This window comes from Triturus cristatus, chromosome 6, assembly GCF_964204655.1.
Source record: "Triturus cristatus chromosome 6, aTriCri1.1, whole genome shotgun sequence".
Classification (NCBI taxonomy): Eukaryota; Metazoa; Chordata; class Amphibia; order Caudata; family Salamandridae; genus Triturus; species Triturus cristatus.
This window is the reverse complement of record NC_140589.1, coordinates 1,679,609,908-1,679,630,576: the sequence shown is the minus strand read 5'-3', so window position 1 is coordinate 1,679,630,576 and position 20,669 is coordinate 1,679,609,908. Positions and strand designations below refer to the sequence as shown.

The 20,669-nt window shown below is 48.4% G+C and overlaps 1 protein-coding gene across 1 annotated transcript in view; it reads left to right on the top strand.

The window, feature by feature from the left end:
* LPGAT1 (lysophosphatidylglycerol acyltransferase 1) overlaps positions 1-20,669 on the top strand; it is a 601,684-nt gene that overhangs the window by 30,752 nt on the left and 550,263 nt on the right. The window contains exon 2 of the mRNA XM_085612858.1: positions 5,363-5,629. Coding sequence (XP_085468984.1) covers positions 5,392-5,629 — 238 coding nt within the window. The 5' untranslated portion in view covers positions 5,363-5,391. The remainder of the gene's footprint in view (positions 1-5,362; positions 5,630-20,669) is intronic.

Here is a 20,669-nt window from a genome sequence, read left to right as displayed (position 1 = left end):
AGGGTGAGCCTATCCTTCCAGCCCAACGAGTTCGTGACTGCCTTCCACACGTGCACCGCCACCCCGGTCGGCCCCGTGAGGGACCCAGCCGTGGGCCTCGAGTAGAGTGCTCTAAAGTAGCCACCCCCACGCAGCAACCACCGGTCCATAGCAAAGCCAGGGCTAAGCGCCGGGCCGTAGACTCCATGATTGATCGCACTCAGTTGGGAGGCCCAATAGTATCTTCTGATGTCAGGAAGCGCGATACCCCCATCGTACCACGGGAGAGTTAGTTTTGCTATCGCTATGCGCGGACGGCCGTCCCACAGCAGCGAGCGCTGGAGACTCTCCACCTCCCGAAAGTAGCTGGCCGGAACCAGCTCCTGGGTGTTCTGCAGGGCATAGAGAAAACGGGGAAGAGACATCATTTTGAATAGCACAGCACGGCCAAGGAGGGAAAGCGGCAGCCGCCGCCAGCCCGCTACATCCCGCCGCAGGCGCGCCAACGGAGGGAGCAGGTTCCTCTCGTACCGTACCGTTGGGTCGGTAGAGATATAAATCCCAAGATACAAGCAACCCTCCCGGGCGATCTGAATCGGGCAATTCCGCGGGGGAACCGGGACGTCTCCACACAGGGCATACAGATATGACTTCCCCCAGTTGATGGTTAGTCCCGAATTCCTCCCAAAGGAAGTCAAAATGTCGCAGACAACTATGAGGGACTTCCGGGGTGAAGTGAGATAGAGCAGAATATCGTCGGCATAAAGGGAGATGCGGTCCTCGTGGTCAGGTGACCATCGAATGCCCCTCACATCTGGGTGCCATCTTATCCTGGCCGCCAGCGGCTCAAGAGCAAGAGCAAACAACAGCGGCGACAGGGGACAGCCCTGCCTGGTGCCCCTCCCCAGCTCAAAGGGACGGGACGCCCTACCGTTGACCGCGACTTTAGCAAGAGGTCCTTCATACAATAGTCTCACCCAGCCAACAAAGCCAGTTCCGAAACCGAATTTCGCAAGCGCAGCCCACAGGTATGCCCACTCTACCGTATCGAAAGCCATCGTTGCGTCAAGCGCTGCCACAATGGCCGGCTCCCGCATCGTCCCCACCCTCGCGATCACGCCGTGGATGCGCCTAAGGTTCAACGCGGTGTTGCGATGCGGGATGAAACCGGATTGGTCAGGGTGGATCAGATCACCGATCACCCTGACCAAACGGTTGGCCAGGATTTTAGCGAGGATCTTCGGCTCGGCATTAAGGAGCGAGATCGGCCTATATGAGCTGCACCTGTTCCTGGGCTTACCATCTTTATGTATGACCACGATTGTTGCCAGGCGCTGGTCGAGTGGGAGGCATCCCGTCTCCCGCGCCTCCACGAACATAGCTCGCAAATGCGGAGCGATCTTATCCGGCCGGAGTTTGTAGAACTCAATTGGCAGGCCATTCGGGCCCGAGGCCTTGCCCGGGCGCAATGAACGGATAGCCCCCGCGATTTCGTCGACTGTGATATCGGCATCGAGATCGTCCCTGTCTATGTCGGAGAGGCAAAGCAAGATCACGCAGGAGTTCACACGAATCCCCCACTGGCCTGTCTGACACAGAGGTATAGACCGTGCGGAAATAATCCGCAAAGCACTGGACTATGCCATCCGGTTCCGCGACAACGACGCCATCCTCCGTTACGAGGTCCGGCACAACACGATTGACCCGCTCCTTTTTATCCAGCTACGCGATTAATTTCCCGGCTTTGTCCCCGACGTCGTACAAGCGGCCCCGAAATTACACTTTTTTAATGTTAGCACGCCATCTAGCGCAAGTCGATGTAAAGACTTGCGTTGTAATGGCATAGCGTTGTAACATTGCATGCGTTGTAACGCATGCGATGTAACTGCACGCGTTGTAAAAACCTGCGTTGTAATGTCATACATCCGTTTGTAACCATCCTTATCAAATTGTTGGTCTAGTCTATCCGTTTAATCGAGAGATCGGGGGTGTTTTGTGTTAATGTGCCAGTGATGTCTCAGTTGAAGGAACCGCATGTCGTGTCTGCTCACACTGCGGTGCCCGCATAACCAGAAGTGGGGCCCGTGCTGTCTTCTGAGTGTCTCTGCCATCGTGATTGTGCTCCAGTCAGGCTTGCACAGATTTTGGGCCACATTTGGCACCTGCGAGCTCATTTATGGAATATATATCATAACATTGCATGCGTTTACAACGCATTTGTTACAACGACCGCGTTGTTACATCGCAGTACATTACAACGCAAGTCGTTACAACGACTTGCTCTAGATGGCGCGCAGGACTTAGGCATAGTATAATTTACTATTCCAACTCCAGTGGGTGCAACAGTAGGGAAGGTGTTGGAATTGTAAATTACACTATTCCTTAGTTTACCGCGCCATCTAGAGCAAGTCGTTGTAACGACTTGCATTGTAATGTACTGCGATGTAACAATGCAGTCGTTGTAACGACCACGTTGTAAAGGTAACATGATGTAATGACCGCGTTGTTAACCCCTTCCCCGCGGGGGTAATTGCCGCATGGCGCGGAGGGGGGGGCAGCGGCGCTGTGCTCGTGATGAGCCCAGCTCGTCATGAGGCACAGTGGAGCTGTGCTCATGACGAGCTGAGCTCGTCACGACCCCGCCCACTGACTGATTCTCCCGCACAGGCAGGGAATCAATCGCGCGTGGGCGGGCTGCGACCGTTATGACGAGCCCAGCTCCAATGTGCCTCATGACGAGCTGGGCTCGTCATGAGCACCTAAGCGGTTAAGGTTGTTTTCCCATTTATGTCACAAACTAATTGATTTGTTTTTGTTTTGAGTACAAGTTGCAGCCATATTTGTTTTCGATAAGTTGTGAGGTTTCATGAGCCCCGAGTCTCTCAAAGAGTTCTCAGGAAAGTGCGGAGATGAATGGAAGTAAAATCGACTCTTCGTGGTCAGTCTAAGTTCATTCTGAATAGTGTGGATCCTAAAAGCTCCCTAAAATTGCATTCTGCTCCGGATAGTGTCCTTGAGCTCCTGGATCAAGGTCAGGTCAGGTCAGAAGGACGTGCTCCAGAGGCCCTTAGTGTCCAGGTGTGAAGCCCCTCTGGTCTCCCACTGATCCTTCTTTGTGACATGGCATCAGTGTCCTGACTGCCAGTAAACTCTAAATGTTCCTGGCATCACTTCAGGTTGCTGTGGTGTGACAAAATACTTGATGAGTGCCAAAGGGATAATTGCTTTTGGCAGCCCACCAAATATGAGGTGTACTTCGCTTATTTAAGTCTATAAAAACACACCAGCAGTTCCATCGGTATGTACCTGATACGCAGGAGTCTGCTCAAGCTCTTTGTCTACCGATATGTCCAGGCCTCAATCCGTAGCATTGATGTGCCACTAGGAGGAACTGTGCTATTGTGGATTTTTTTTTTTTACCCAAGGAGTGGCTGTAAGATCAAAATAGAGCTGTTGATTTACGTGAATTAACCTCCGGAGTAAAACCGGGGATCAAGGTAGAAATGGCTCATTTTTTAAATGAACAGGTATCTGGAACCCTAAAAACGCTAGCAGGTAAAATAAATGTTTTTATCCTGACTTTTTAAAATACAAATTAAAATGCTTCCATTTAAAAATCCTCTCTTGCGGTCCGAGTGTTGGGCATTCTGAAAAGTTGTTCCATGTTACAAAAGGTCAGTAAACCATTCCCTATGGAGCTGTGGTTCTTAACCTGTGGTCCAGGGACCCATGGGGCCTACGAAGCCCACTCTCGGAGTCTGCAACAGTTTTGCAATATTAAATAGTGTTACATACAAATAATACATATAAAGTACGTACAAATAGAGAAGCAAAACTGAAAAATGTATAACCTTTTTGTATATTTGATGCTGAATTAAAGAAAATATTTAAATTTGCGAACATTTGTTTGGTGTAGACTTGTTTTTGTATTTTACGTCTATCGTTTTGAGGTTCAAACATAGTTGTTTAGGCAGGGGGTCCCTACTTCCAAGGAGGACTCGGTGGGGAGGGGGTCCCAGGATTCCACAAATGATTCAGTGGGTGTCCACAGAAGACAAAAGGGTAAGAACCGCTGCCTGACAGCAGTGGTGAGCATTCGAGCTGTCATTTAGCGTTTTGCTGTCTAGATATCAGCGACTTCTTGTAGTGGGTTGTGAGGAACAGGGACGGGCCTGATTACTTTATCCTTCCTTGCATCCCTTTTCCCTCCAGTACCATAGTGCTGGCATGGTACTGATGAGGTCTTTAACTGATGTACTGCTACCATTAAGGAGCCAATGTAAAATGGTATGAGGAAAGCTTGCTCAGCTGATGCCTACTTGAAATGGTGCGAGATAAGCTTGCATGGCTGAGGCCAGTGTAATACCCTTTTATATGTGCGGGAAAAGCTTGCAATAAAACCTGTTTGTCTGTGAGGGAAACGTGCAGCACTGATGCCAGTGTCATTCACGTTCTTTGAGAGGAACCTTTTCTTTGTTTGCAAGGGAAGCTTGCGAAGCTGATGCCTACTTGAAATGGTGCGTGATAAGCTTGCATGGCTGATGCCAGTGTAATACCCTTTTATATGTGCGGGAAAAGCTTGCTATAACACCTGTTTGTCTGTGAGGGAAACGTGCAGCACTGATGCCAGTGTCATTCACGTTCTTTGAGAGGAACCTTTTCTTTGTTTGCAAGGGAAGCTTGCGAAGCTGATGCCTATTCTATGTGTCCTACTGAAGCTTGACACTTATTTTTGGTGTACAAAAGCAGAATGATCATCATTTTGGCTGCTTGTTTTTCAGAGAAAGTACATTTTCTTTGAACTTTCCTGTAATTTAAAAGGGCAAGTATTTCTCCTGGTAATGGTGGTCTTTAAGCGGGTGGGACCAGAAGCATTCTAGACAGATCTTTGGTGCAAACCACTGATGCTGTTTAAGGAGTGGAGCCTACACCTTCCAAGCTGAGCTGCCATTGGCCTGCAGCGTTCCTTCTCACATTCCTTCCGGAATCTTTGCATCTGGCTAATGCCAGAGTTCAGGTACTAAAGGAGAAAGCCATGTTGACTTTCAGAACCACAAGTGTATAGTAGATTAGAGGTGGAAACGTAACTCGAAGCCAAGGTATTGCTTCAACTGAGTGAGAGCAAGTTCTGCGGTGATGCGTCCCTGACCTTCTACCTTTGAACCCTGCCCTCCGAATAAGCACACACACCACACACTCTGTTAAAAGATCACTTTGCCTTTGAACCTCAAACTTCTTTTGCACATGTGTAATGCCACCTGCTGTTTGGGCCCGTTAATGGTTGATTCTTCTGAAGGGCAGTCATTTTAGCACCATTGCTGCTCCTTCTGCTGTCATTACCTTCTGGTTTTCTTGAAGTCCTTCTCGTTCTTTTCTCCTCCAGGACGTGCCCTCGAATTCTTGTGCTCAAGGATGGCTGAGACTGTGCACCGGATTCAGAAGATGTTCTTATTAACATGCAAAGTGATCCTGAGATTCGCCTTCATGTTCATCAACAACCTGGTGGCCATTCCGTCGTACGTTTTATATTTAATAGTACTGCAGCCTGTGCGGGTGCTGGACAGGAACCTTTTTTGGTACATCGAAGGAGTCATGTTTAAATGGCTTCTAGCGATGGTTGCGTCATGGGGATGGACTGCCGGATATACAGGTAGGACTTGCTTTATGTACTCCGAGTTCTTGCTCTGAATTATTTTTTTTATAAAACTATTTTTATTTTTCATTAACAGGGTTAGATAGTTCTATTTCCAATTTCACAATTCTTGGTACATTATACATATGTATATAATGAAGAGTGGCAACTTCACATATCTGGTTCCATCACGTTGACGTCAGTGTACATCTTAACTGCGCTCTGTGTGCTGGGCGCATCGTGTGTGTCCTGACCAATAGTGCGTCTCGATCCATGGTAGTTGCCATGTTTAAGGTCACCCCTACTATTACCAGCGTTGCGCCATATGTAAGCTGAGAGTTCTTGCTCTTGTCACAGTTTTGCCACAGGACGTTTGCTCTAGTGGTACAAAGTGTTAGTGACTTCTTCAGACTGATTTGGAGGTGACAAGTTGTGAACCAATGACTATTCTTGCAGGGTGGAGGATGAAGGCTTGGTAGTTCATGTTCCAGCTTCACTATTTGATGCTTCAACACGTTTTGGGTTAATCACACCCTCTCTATTGTCTGTAAATGTGTATATGCTGTAATATATATATTGCTCTAATTCCTTTGAAATGCTTTTTTTGAGTTATTTTCTTCTTTTTGAACTTTTTAAAATAAAGTGGAGCATGAGATCGCGAGCTCTGACTATTGAGTTCGCTGCTTCCCTTGTCACATTAAATTTCCTTCATTAGATGTTCATATAGGTGTCCTCTGGGTATCTAGTGTCCTACATAGTTCTAAGAATAGTCTGGCGACTTTCAAGGCCCCTGAGAGGATTGCTCTGGACGCACTCGCTGTGATGCTGCCAGCAGTTGGTGACTGGTTGAGACTCAAGATTAGCCTATGGTGCGCTCGCTTCTATACTGCTTTATTGTAGAGATGTGCCTGTCCTGCAGGACAAAGCCGAAGCACTGGGGCGTCTGTGATCCCTCTTGACACAGCCATAGCTTCATTTAAAAAAAATAAAAGCCCTGCTCAGTCTCTTAAAATAAACAAGCATTTGCAATGCAATAGGGGGGTCAAGGCGTGCTAGCACGTCCGTTGGAGGAATAGAGCAGCCACAAAATTGTGGCGAAAGAAATAATTGCGTTGTGGGAAGCAAGATTCAGGTGCGATCCGCTGGGTAGGACAAATAGCCGATGAGCATCCCAACAGCTGAACGATTGACCTCCAACCTCTGGAGGTCCGATTCAATTTGGTAAACAGAGGAAAAAGATGGGGATGGTCTTGGGGGCTGGTGGTCAAAAGTGAATGCTGGATTCACAATGTGGCAGGTACCGGATGTATTAGTTAAAGTAGTGCGCCCGTGTTGGGGTCCAGAATTCGGCTGGGGAGCCAGCGTGAGTCTGGTGCCGCACGAAACTAATACGACCACTACCTGTCACGTTGTGAATCCAGCATTCACTTTTGACCACCATCCCCCAAGACCATCTCTATCTTTTTCCTCTGTTTACCAAATTGAATCGGACCTCCAGAGGTTGGAGGTCAATCGTTCAGCTGTTGGGATGCTCATCAGCTTTTTGTCCTACCCAGAAGATCGCACCCCAATCGTTCAGCTGTTAGGATTACTCATTGGCCATCTATCCTGTCCGCCTGGGTCGCACGCAAATCGCGCTTCCCACGACCCGATTACTTCTTTCGCCACAATTTTTTGGCTCCTCTATTCCACCAACGGACGTGCTGGCACGCCCTGACCCCCTTTAAAGATTATCCTAATCGTAGGATCCTCTTGCATACCATGTGTATTACTCCTCAACCACAGCACTCCTCAAATGAATTGTAACCCAGTCTTGATGACGGGCTGAAGTATTCACAGGTCGAAAGGCCCTCGACCATTCAGAGCATTTCCTGGCGCTTTGATGGTCACATAAAAAGATTGAAACCATTTTTTGCACACTGTAAATATACTGTTTAGTAACCATCCTTTGTTGAAATTTTATGCGCCGTATATTTCGCTGTTTCTTCACTTGACACTAGCACAGATCACTTCCTGCATGAGCACGTATGTGCATGCACTTATTTGGGTTACACCCACATACATTGAAAATTGTGCTGATATAACTCTTGATGTGTATTAATCTTATAAATAGAGACCGCTATAAGTATTCAAAGAACATCCTTGGTTGTCTCCCTTTTTTCAGTGCTTCTGCAATTTACATGCTTTTTATAAATCCGTCTATTTAAATGTGACCTGTTGAGACATTGTTGATTGTTGTAATTGATGTACCCAGGTCTCAACTGGATTTAAGGGTCTTCTCCTGTCGTTTTTCTTGTCCACACCGAAATTAGCATAATTAGATGTAATAATGTAACCCTGTGTTTTCATGCAGAGGAGCCAGCCTAGCTACAGTGAAAATAGATTTTGGGACTTTTTCTCTGTAGGGACTCGTGGAACAGTAGATGTTTACACATCCTACTTTTAAATACCATTCACCATGCCTTATGGGCAATGAGGTCTACGTAGAGGTGACCAATTTGTTTTTAAAGGGTATGCTTTGACCTGTCAAAAGTTTTTTTTTTTTTTTTGGCTGTTTAAAACTGCACAGTCAGGCTTCAATGGTAGGCCTGGAGCTAGGATTGCTTGGTCACTGTATTGGGTGGCACAACAGGTGCTGCAGCCCACTAGTGACATTTAACTGACATGCCCTGGTTACACTTTGTACCATAAACCAGGGACTTATAGATTGGTTAAATATGCCAGTCAGATGCATCCCAACTTCAAGATGCTAAAAGGAGGAAGCACAAATGGTTCATCACTGTTTGCAGGAGCACAATGCATAGATCTCTATGGCCAGCAAAAATAGGGTTCAGTCAAAAGACAAACATCGATGGTGGCCCTGCCGAACGGGCACATGTTCAACTGTACTTACTTGCAGTGCTATTTAACTGTTTCTTATAGCTCACATTTAGACCACAACTGTGGACCGGAGTGTTGCATTTCTTTCAGCCTGAGTGAGAACATCAAGTCTGCTGAATTTTCCTTTTTGCTGCACAATTGTGTCTCCCTTCCCACTGCCATCCCCAATCTGCATGTCCACCTAGTGGAGCCCTTCCACTCACCACTTCCCATTCGAAAGGAACTTGCTCACGTACTAGCTGTCATGTAGAGCCTGGGGCTCGTGTCTTCCCACTGCTCGGCTAGTATAATGTAGCAAGACATCCAGTCAGGTGGATAACTGTGAGCCCCTACCACCAGGAAAACAGACCAGCAGAAAAGCAAAGCAAAAAAAACATTTTGTTGTCAAATGTGAAGGCATATTTGACGTTTGCTGCAAAGACTGCTAATCTGTGGAGCTCAAGATGCTTGAAAATATCAGGAGCATTATTGGTTATGTTCAGCGATGTTATGTTTGTGTGCTGCACAGTGTGTTTCCATTCAGTTTACAAATGAGGTTTCCTTCCTCTAGCTTGTCCAGCTTCATGGTGTGGTGCATGAGGCATATCCAAGTGTGGGATTGAACTTTTCATTTCCAGATGGGAGCTGGAATCCTGAGTGATCGATGCATTGTAACTTGCGTGCATTGTCCCCCTGTATTTAGTCACATATGTCAATTGATTCTTGCTCTGTGGTATGCCTTCCAGTGCCATGCCTGCCCCTTGGCTTTGGTCATGAAAATAGCAGCAGGTATAAAAACTAAACTGGACACCCTAAGATCCCTGTTAGATTTTTGCAGTTTCCATGTGTGCCCTTCCCTAAGCAGGTCGGCAGTAAAGAGAAGTCTGTAGAGGACCGCAGGTGGGACACTGGGCCAACCATGTGACGTCTTTGGGTTTCAAAGGGTGCATGATCCTGTATCTGGTTCGACTGGTATTTTGTTGAATTGTCATCTGTTTATTTGGTTTGAAGTATTTTGAGTGAGAGTGGACATGCAGATGGGCAATAAGTAATAACCCCATATCCTATTTTTCTATCTGCGATAAACCTAAAGAGCCGACCAACTTTCAAAGTATACTACTAGTTCTGTGTGTTTTATCATATTCATTCCATTTGTAATTGGCTGGCCATTCATTTTATACCCTCAGACTCCCAATTTATTGACTAACCACCTCTCGCGCCGCCCCCAAATCTAGAATCTCTTTCTTTGAAAAAAGCTTTCTTCTAATATTTTGTCTTGTGACAACTGAGTGTCTACTCCTTGTAGGATAATATGGGAGTACTCCCTCATGTTGCGCCTGATCCTGCATACTTTATATGGCCGGACACTGACGCATTGTGTTGTAAGTGGCGTCCTGATGGGCGTAGTTCCATCTGGTGACGCTTATCATTTGTTAGTGCCCCTTAATGGCTTCTGTGTGTGTGACTGATGCCTGTATTTCCATTTCTGCTGCTTACTGCTTGCAAGACTCCCATACATATATTTTTCCCAAATATTCGAAGACTGTGTTGAGTAGTAAAGTAGCCTGTCCTTGAAAGTTTGGACCCTGTGCTGTGCTTCTTCTCCGATTCTAGGGGGGAATACTAGACGTACAGCTTGTTGAGGAAGGCACAGAGATGTGAGGGAGCCTCAAAGACTGGAGCATTGCTGGTGAAGAGTGGAAGAAAAATGATTGTGTCTGCACTTGTTGCATGTCAAACCCCCACGTCATGCCACCTTAGGCAAATTATAGTAGTACATGCTTTTTAGCTCTGCCAGCTGTTTCTTTTTTAGGTCTGGTGTTAGCCAAGACCTTTTGATGTTATTGATATATATGTATGATATACATTTACTAAAATATGTATACTATATTTACATAAAGATGCTATCTGCCACCTCTCTTCATCCATTGGTCTGTTGGGTTATTCACATTTTGCTTCCACCCACTACTGCATATAGCATGGGGCAGTGGGCCAGCCTATTTAAGCCACTGGTTCACTTTACTTTGAGTGACTGCATTTTGCTCTCTTACAAGCATCACACCCACGCACAAGCTAGTTCCCTTCAGTGCCAGTGTTTTTGTTTATGCTTTATAATTACTTATTGTGTGGTCTTGAGCCTGCTGTGTGATGGTAGCAGGACACTTCTGTAGCACATTCCATCTTTATCGGATTTCATCGCCTGCCAGTGCTGTTGTAAAATTCTTTTGGAGTGTTTTGCTTTTCTGGCTGCTGCTATTTCACACCACACCAGCTTGTGTTCATTTGAAACTGTTATCCACTTTTTACTTTTTTCTTTCTTTCCTTTTTTTTGCTTCCTTTTTTCCTTAATTATATCTTACCTTCTTTTATTCGTTTTTTACATCCTCTTTCCTTTGTATTTCTTTCTTTCTTCCCTTCTTTCTTTTCTGTTCCTTCTTTTTCTTTTCTTTCTCTCATTCTTTCTTACTCTATCCTTCATTTTCTTTTGCCTTCTCTCTTGCTTTATTTCTTTCAGCAAGAGGCTTGCAGGCTGTACTAGACTGACTTTGTAGGTCTATGTTAGGCAAGATCTTATGATTTTACTAAAATTATGTGTATAGCGTAGTTACTTGTCGGAGTTTCAGACAGACTTCATCCATTAGTCTGTGGTTGGTGCCATTCACATTTTTCTTCCACACACTCCAGCAGCCATTAAGGGGCAATGTATCAACCCACTTCAGCAATTGCCTGACTTCACTAGGAGTTGCGGCATGCTGCCCTATCACAAGGAACACATCCACGCACATAGTAGTTCCCTTCTGGTACAGGGAGTACTATGGTAATGTGTGTGTGGGGGTTGTTTTAGACCAAAAAACGTGTGTAGCAGTTTTTTTTTTTTTTGTCTTGAGGAGGGCCCAGCATATTTCCAGACATGGTTTTGCAAAACCAAGACACATAGCTGCCAAGGCTTCAGATTGCTATTTGTGACATTTTCATAATCTTAGTGTAATTATGAGTGAAATTTCAACAACTATGAGCGACACTTTAACGTCAGCAAAATCAAGCAATGAAGATGAGGGACACACGTAAATACAAGAAATGACACTCATTTGAGCAGCAAGAAACTGTAAGAAGATCTTGAAAGGAAGCTAGCTAGTGTCCTTGTAACCTAATCACACTGTAAAACAAATATCTAACCATGATATTAAAACTTCAACTCCGACCTTAGCAGTAACATCTATAATGTCAGCAGCCTTCATTTTTACCCTTGCCAAGTCTAATGAGTCGCACACAGTGCTGCAGCTGGGAATATAAAGACTGCTGGCCATGGGTGGCCATGGGTACCCGTAGGCTCTTGGAGTGTGTCACCACCTTGGCTGCAGACAGCTACTTGGACTCGGGATACATTTCACGCCGTGACGATGGTGAGACAAGCTGCAAAGTGGCATTGCTGTCTTGAGAAAAGTGCTGTGTGCCTTTTAAAGACACTCAGCACCTGCTCCAAGAGTCCTGCTCACCGAATAGAACCCCTGGGTACCCCCCACCACTTACAGGGATGTAACACAGGCCCCCGCAGACACCGCGGTGCAGGGGGGGGGGCGAGCTGCAGGTGGCACCCTCAGCGCAATACTTGGGCCAAGAACTATGGATTAAATCCGGAGTGGGGGGCCCTCCGTGTACGTGGTAGGGGGCCCCCTCAACTTTCGTTTTGCCACTGACTACATGGGCTGAGCAGGCAACATGTGTTGAGGTCTGGAGATGACAAGCCGAACACCCGCCTCCTCCTCTAATTATTTAACTTTGCTCAGGGGCGGCAACTAACTCTTGGGGGCCTGACTGGCAGGAAATTTAAATTTTAAACGTAAGTGTGTCAAAGGAGGTAAATACCTTGACACTAATGTACATCAGAGAGCGCCTGCCCTGTACGGGCCAGAGCTGAGCCACGATGACTGCTTCCGCAGCGGCCTCGGTCCGGTAAGGATTCCTGCCTCATCCGCATGAGGTATATAGCGGCAGCCTCTCTCTCTCTCTCCATCTCTCTCCCCCCTAGAGCACCTGTCAGGCACTATAAGAAAGTCGCACTACCTGTAGCCTGAACTTGTTAGCTCTCAATCATGCCGAGGGGGCAGACTGGGAGGCAGAAACGTTATATACAAGGACGCCTGATCCCATGGTCTGCGCCAATCCCTAGCTATGCCACTATTCGCCCACCTCCCGGACTAACTATCCACACCTCTCACAAACTAGCACTTTGTCTCTTCACTGTTTTGATGAGGCGTTTGTTTCACACCGTACTTTCTCTGGGGCGGTGGCACGACCAGGAAACTTGCACATATTACTAGCACAGTGACGCACAACAGAATGACAAACCCAGCCCACCTTTAAGTGCCCTGTCGTGGCTGCACTGCCATTGGGCAAATCATTCAGTCACCCTCGACGCGCATCATGTGATTCAGAATGCTGCGGGTGAGTGTATTTGGCGCAGCTCAGCCACCCCCCAAGCTGAGAACAGCCAGCGCCGACCGGGGCTCACAGCTTTCCCTCAGGCTGTGCTAATTATTATTCAGCTGAGGTCAGGAGGCGCTATATGCGTGGTAATTATTTTTAATGCAGTGATGCGGGACATGCCTTCAAATGGTTTGGGCCAACGCGTCATGCGTGGCACTTGGCAGGACTGAGGAAAAAAACAATAATTGTCAGCAGGCTTATTGGCTTTGCCAGTGCTTGTCCTGGAGTGGAGGCGGGAATGGACACACACAGAGGAAAGACAGAGCCGTGTTGGCCTCACCCTTGCTCATCCTCGTCTGAAAGGACGTCTCACCTCGAGGTGCCTTTAAAGGGATGGGCACGCTGGGATGCTTGTGGCTGGCGAGGCCTAGAGTTTCTGGTATTCACCGTCGGCCTGTAACAACCTCCCTGTCGTTGTGCACGTCTGCACTGCCCTCCCATGTGCACCCCTGGTGCTTGTTGTGATTTCGGCTTTGAGCCGCTGCAGATCACTGGTACTTTTCCTTTTACTAACAGCCTTATCGTTCCGGTATGTAAACACCGAGGCTGTGACCCTCCTGCTTCTGAGCAGTTACTGGAAGTGGGGAAGCTGTATTTATGATACTGATGGCACACTTGCCTTGAGTGTTACAGGGGCAAATGGTGTCATTATGGGGTATTTCCACATCACAAGCTTAGCCAAAAGGCTGTGGAGCGCAATACACGGTCTTTTGAAATCATTATTTTAATTTTCTCTGGTTGCAAAGCATTTAAAATTAATTTTCAAATGTCCTTCGTAGATGCAACCTTGCACTAACGCTTTGAATGTGCTGGGTCGGTAATTGTGGCTGAGAATGAAAGCCTCCGTGCACAGTAATGTCCCTGAGTTTTGAATTTGGTATTTTAAAGCGATGGGGTCTTTACCATGGTTTTAGAAGTACGGCGGAAGCTTTCTCTCCGATCATAAGCGCAAAGCACGTTTAAGAAAGACCTCGGAAATAATGCTTCACTGTTCGTTTCCGGGGCCAGTGCCTGGTTGAGTTTTACCTAGGCCGACCCCGAATGGATTGAAAGGCTTGTCTTGTGTTCTTCATTATATCGAGAAAAGAAGATTATATAAATGAGTACAGCTGAGGATTACATCCGCAGAATTAGGAATGTGTTAGGTTGCTAATTCAAAATGAGTTGATAAGTGGGTTTATTTCTGAAGTATGTTACATGCGCGTCACCAGGAAGTCTTCCTAATACCCTCATGAATCCGAGTCTTTCCTCACACAGTCTCCTCCTCTACCGGTTTCGATATGTTCTGCTCTTTCTTTCAATGTTTTCCCCACTCTTTCCCTCTCTTCGCCGTCATTGCAATCCTTCTACTCCTCACAGTTGATTGTACTGCGCACTGCATTTTGGGACACACCAGCACGTTTAGGCTGACTACATTCGGCATTTTATGCGTCTGCAGTCGTTGGGCAGATGTGTAGTTGATTAAGTTTATGAGTATGCTTGAATACAGTACACAAGTGAAAGGCCCAGTGGGCAGCGTTCAACTTTAGCTTAATTCAAATATACACATTCCATTGTAGAGCGTACAGATGTTCAATGAATGCCAAACCATTACTATAAGCTATGCTGTGCATACTAAAACAAGCTCAGACACCACATATATCCCCCTTAGCACCCCCCCCCCCAAAAAAAATACAAGGAACAAAAAAATTCAGTGCCCAGAAAAACATTAAAATACCTTGAATAAATGATAAAATATGAAACCTCGTGGCCAATATGTGAAAGCCATGTATCCATCCAATCTTCTATTCTTCGTGAATTTTATTGGCAAACTTGAATACAGGATACAAGTGAAAGTCCCAGAGGACAGCATTCAACTGTACCTTGATTTAAATATATACATTAGACTTTCCAGTGTAGACTGCACAGATATCCAATTAATGTCAAACCATTACTATTACATCACCACTCTATGCTGTGCATACTAATACAAGAACCTAGACAATCCCGGATACCACAAACTGTTTCACCAATAAACGAACACATTCCTAAGGCATTAGTAGCTGGCAGCTAGTGATTAATTCCCGGTTTATAATGAAAAGCAGTTTATGATGTATAGGCACTCCTGGTGAGGCAGCTGGTGAAGTGTCGGGAACCACGTAGGTGTCGTCAAGTGCTGCGCATCAAACACTGTTCTACCTCAAGAAATGGCAACCGGCTACTTACTTTTCATTCTGTGGTAAATGTTTGCGCGCGTGCGCGTGTGTGTAGTTGGGTCCAATAGGCAAGTCCCAACATTGGTACAGGGTGGCCTCTATCAAAAACGGCCTATAATATTGTTTCTAACTAAAAAAAAAAACGTGAAATCGCCCCCTGGATTTTTACATTCTCTGCATACTTTACCCCGCACTCATTCTGCACTCCCTTCTCCTTACATAGTCCATGCTCTGCAGTCCCTGAGCCGTGCTAGCCACACTTGGGGGGTGTGCTGGCCACAGTCCTGCTCTCCACCGGCCTTAGAACTTCAGCTTTGCACTGCACATCACCCCTCCCAATTCTCTACATTCAACCCGCGATCTGTACACCCTGAGCCTTGCTGTGCGCTCTCCTCAGTGATACTCTGTGCGCTCTCCTCAGTGATACTCTGTGCGCTCTCCTCAGTGATACTCTGTGCGCTCTCCTCAGTGATACTCTGTGCGCTCTCCTCAGTGATACTCTGTGCGCACTCCTCAGTGATACTCTGTGCGCTCTCCTCTGTCATACTCTGTGCGCTCTCCTCTGTCATACTCTGTGCGCTCTCCTCTGTCATACTCTGTGCGCTCTCCTCTGTCATACTCTGTGCACTCTCCTCTGTCATACTCTGTGCGCTCTCCTCTGTCATACTCTGTGCGCACTCCTCAGTCATACTCTGTGCGCTCACCTCAGTGATACTCTGTGCGCACTCCTCAGTGATACTCTGTGCGCTCTCCTCTGTCATACTCTGTGCGCACTCCTCTGTCATACTCTGTGCACTCTCCTCTGTCATACTCTGTGCGCTCTCCTCTGTCATACTCTGTGCGCTCTCCTCTGTCATACTCTGTGCGCACTCCTCAGTGATACTCTGTGCGCTCTCCTCAGTGATACTCTGTGCGCACTCCTCAGTGATACTCTGTGCGCTCTCCTCAGTGATACTCTGTGCGCTCTCCTCAGTGATACTCTGTGCGCACTCCTCAGTGATACTCTGTGCGCTCTCCTCTGTCATACTCTGTGCGCTCTCCTCTGTCATACTCTGTGCGCTCTCCTCTGTCATACTCTGTGCGCTCTCCTCTGTCATACTCTGTGCGCTCTCCTCTGTCATACTCTGTGCGCACTCCTCAGTCATACTCTGTGCGCTCACCTCAGTGATACTCTGTGCGCACTCCTCAGTGATACTCTGTGCGCTCTCCTCTGTCATACTCTGTGCGCACTCCTCTGTCATACTCTGTGCACTCTCCTCTGTCATACTCTGTGCGCTCTCCTCTGTCATACTCTGTGCGTTCTCCTCTGTCATACTCTGTGCGCACTCCTCAGTGATACTCTGTGCGCTCTCCTCTGTCATACTCTGTGCGCTCTCCTAAGTGATACTCTGTGCGCTCTCCTCAGTGATACTCTGTGCGCTCTCCTCAGTGATACTCTGTGCGCACTCCTCAGTGATACTGTGCGCTCTCCTCAGTGATACTCTGTGCGCTCTCCTCTGTCATACTCTGTGCGCACTCCTCAGTGATACTCTGTGCGCACTCCTCAGTGATACTCTGTGCGCACTCCTCAGTGATACTCTGTGCGCTCTCCTCAGTGATACTCTGTGCGCTCTCCTCTGTCATACTCTGTGCGCTCTCCTCTGTCATACTCTGTGCGCTCTCCTCTGTCATACTCTGTGCGCTCTCCTCTGTCATACTCTGTGCGCTCTCCTCTGTCATACTCTGTGCGCTCTCCTCTGTCATACTCTGTGCGCTCTCCTCTGTCATACTCTGTGCACTCTCCTCTGTCATACTCTGTGCGCTCTCCTCAGTGATACTCTGTGCGCACTCCTCAGTGATACTCTGTGCACACTCCTCAGTGATACTGTGCGCTCTCCTCAGTGATACTCTGTGCGCACTCCTCAGTCATACTCTGTGCGCTCACCTCAGTGATACTCTGTGCGCTCACCTCAGTGATACTCTGTGCGCACTCCTCAGTGATACTCTGTGCGCACTCCTCAGTGATACTCTGTGCGCTCACCTCAGTGATACTCTGTACACGATACTCTGTGCGCTCTCCTCAGTGATACTCTGTGCGCTCTCCTCAGTGATACTTTGTGCGCACTCCTCAGTGATACTCTGTGCACTCTCCTCAGTAATACTCTGTGCGCACTCCTCAGTGATACTCTGTGCGCACTCCTCAGTGATACTCTGTGCGCACTCCTCAGTCATACTCTGTGCGCGATACTCTGTGCGCTCTCCTCAGTGATACTCTGTGCGCACTCCTCAGTGATACTCTGTGCGCACTCCTCAGTGATACTCTGTGCGCACTCCTCAGTGATACTCTGTGCGCACTCCTCAGTAATACTCTGTGCGCACTCCTCAGTGATACTCTGTGCGCACTCCTCAGTGATACTCTGTGCGCACTCCTCAGTGATACTGTGCGCACTCTGTGCGCTCTCCTCAGTGATACTCTGTGCCCACTCCTCAGTGATACTCTGTGCGCACTCCTCAGTGATACTCTGTGCGCACTCCTGTGCGCACTCCTCAGTGATACTCTGTGCGCACTCCTCAGTGATACTCTGTGCGCTACTCTGTGCGCTCTCCTCAGTGATACTCTGTGCGCACTCTTGTGCGCACTCCTCAGTGATACTGTGCGCACTCTGTGCGCTCTCCTCAGTGATACTCTGTGCCCACTCCTCAGTGATACTCTGTGCGCACTCCTGTGCGCACTCCTCAGTGATACTCTGTGCGCACTCCTCAGTGATACTCTGTGCGCTACTCTGTGCGCTCTCCTCAGTGATACTCTGTGCGCACTCTTGTGCGCACTCCTCAGTGATACTCTGTGCGCACTCCTCAGTGATACTGTGCGCTACTCTGTGCGCTCTCCTCAGTGATACTCTGTGCGCACTCTTGTGCGCACTCCTCAGTGATACTCTGTGCGCACTCCTCAGTGATACTCTGTGTGCTCTCCTCAGTGATACTCTGTGCGCACTCTTGTGCGCACTCCTCAATGATACTCTGTGCGCACTCCTCAGTGATACTCTGTGCGCTACTCTGTGCGCTCTCCTCAGTGATACTCTGTGCGCACTCTTGTGCGCACTCCTCAGTGATACTCTGTGCGCACTCTTGTGCGCACTCCTCAGTGATACTCTGTGTGCTCTCCTCAGTGATACTCTGTGCGCACTCCTGTGCGCACTCCTCAGTGATACTCTGTGCGCACTCCTCAGTGATACTCTGTGCGCTACTCTGTGCGCTCTCCTCAGTGATACTCTGTGCGCACTCTTGTGCGCACTCCTCAGTGATACTCTGTGCGCACTCCTCAGTGATACTGTGCGCTACTCTGTGCGCTCTCCTCAGTGATACTCTGTGCGCACTCTTGTGCGCACTCCTCAGTGATACTCTGTGCGCACTCCTCAGTGATACTCTGTGTGCTCTCCTCAGTGATACTCTGTGCGCACTCTTGTGCGCACTCCTCAATGATACTCTGTGCGCACTCCTCAGTGATACTCTGTGTGCTCTCCTCAGTGATACTCTGTGCGCACTCCTCAGTGATACTCTGTGCGCACTCCTCAGTGATACTCTGTGCGCACTCCTCAGTGATACTCTGTGCGCTACTCTGTGCGCTCTCCTCAGTGATACTCTGTGCGCACTCTTGTGCGCACTCCTCAGTGATACTCTGTGCGCACTCCTCAGTGATACTGTGCGCTACTCTGTGCGCTCTGTGATACTCTGCGCGCACTCTTGTGCGCACTCCTCAGTGATACTCTGTGCGCACTCCTCAGTGATACTCTGTGCACACTCCTCAGTGATACTCTGTGCGCACTCCTCAGTGATACTCTGTGCGCTACTCTGTGCGCTCTCCTCAGTGATACTCTGTGCGCACTCTTGTGCGCACTCCTCAGTGATACTCTGTGCGCACTCCTCAGTGATACTGTGCGCTACTCTGTGCGCTCTCCTCAGTGATACTCTGTGCGCACTCTTGTGCGCACTCCTCAGTGATACTCTGTGCGCACTCCTCAGTGATACTCTGTGTGCTCTCCTCAGTGATACTCTGTGCGCACTCTTGTGCGCACTCCTCAATGATACTCTGTGCGCACTCCTCAGTGATACTCTGTGTGCTCTCCTCAGTGATACTCTGTGCGCACTCCTCAGTGATACTCTGTGCGCACTCCTCAGTGATACTCTGTGCGCACTCCTCAGTGATACTCTGTGCGCTACTCTGTGCGCTCTCCTCAGTGATACTCTGTGCGCACTCTTGTGCGCACTCCTCAGTGATACTCTGTGCGCACTCCTCAGTGATACTGTGCGCTACTCTGTGCGCTCTGTGATACTCTGCGCGCACTCTTGTGCGCACTCCTCAGTGATACTCTGTGCGCACTCCTCAGTGATACTCTGTGCACACTCCTCAGTGATACTCTGTGCGCACTCCTCAGTGATACTCTGTGCGCTACTCTCTGCGCTCTCCTCAGTGATACTCTGTGCGCACTCTTGTGCGCACTCCTCAGTGATACTCTGTGCGCTACTCTGTGCGCTCTCCTCAGTGATACTCTGTGCGCACTCCTCAGTGATACTCTGTGCGCACCTCTAAGCTATGCATAACCTCTCGTCCACGCACACTGCGCATTTGAAGCCGTGTTCTGGTCTCTTGTATTCGTTTGGACCTGCTGAACCGTGTTTTGGGCGTCTGCACTTTGCACATGCCCTGGCCCTTAGACGAACATACCCCCACTCTCTGCACCCCCTCCCCCGCTGCTCTTGCGCTTCAGGGAGTCCGAGGAGAGGAACGTTCCTGCATAGTAGATTAGTGAAGACCAAAAACAGGACACACCCCATAGTGCCAATATCGGCAACCGTTATCATATAATACATCAGTACATAATCATAATAAAACACACGACACTGAATGTAAGTGGAGAAATATTGCTGCAGGTTTATTAGCATAATAAATATGCAAACACGGTGGGTTATCTTACGGGCGATCCCAGGGCAGGCCAGCCCCATGGCGCCTGCCCGTCTGATAAGCCTAGGGTCACCATGGCAGCGCCAATTGGTGACCACCAAATGTTGGGAGGGTCCACCCCTCCCATCCGTGAACCTCCAGTCCACATGCTTCACCACGCCCCCCCGTGATGGGTGGGCGGAGCATACATGGCAGCCCCCGGTTGCTCAGACCCACAACCGCCTGTCGGTAGCGGGGCGCCGTAGGTCTTCCAGTGGACACGCTAAAAGATCCCTGGGTATCCTGGCTTAGCACCACACGGTGCTGCTGCATGCTATACCCCTTGGTATGTGCAGACCCTGGATCGCCCTGTAACTCCTCCTGCAACACAAAAGTGAAAGTTGTTAGAAAAACCTTCCCCCCCCTTCTTGTCCCTCCTGATGCCGGGTAAGCGGATGGGCGGGTAAGGCAAAACGAACGGACAAGAGGGCGAGGAGGGGGCGGGGACCGAATATGTACCCCCCTCAAGGCTCCTCCCCGCCGGAAGCAGCTACCTGACTGGGGTCTCCCTAGGTCAAGCCCAGGGACAAGACCT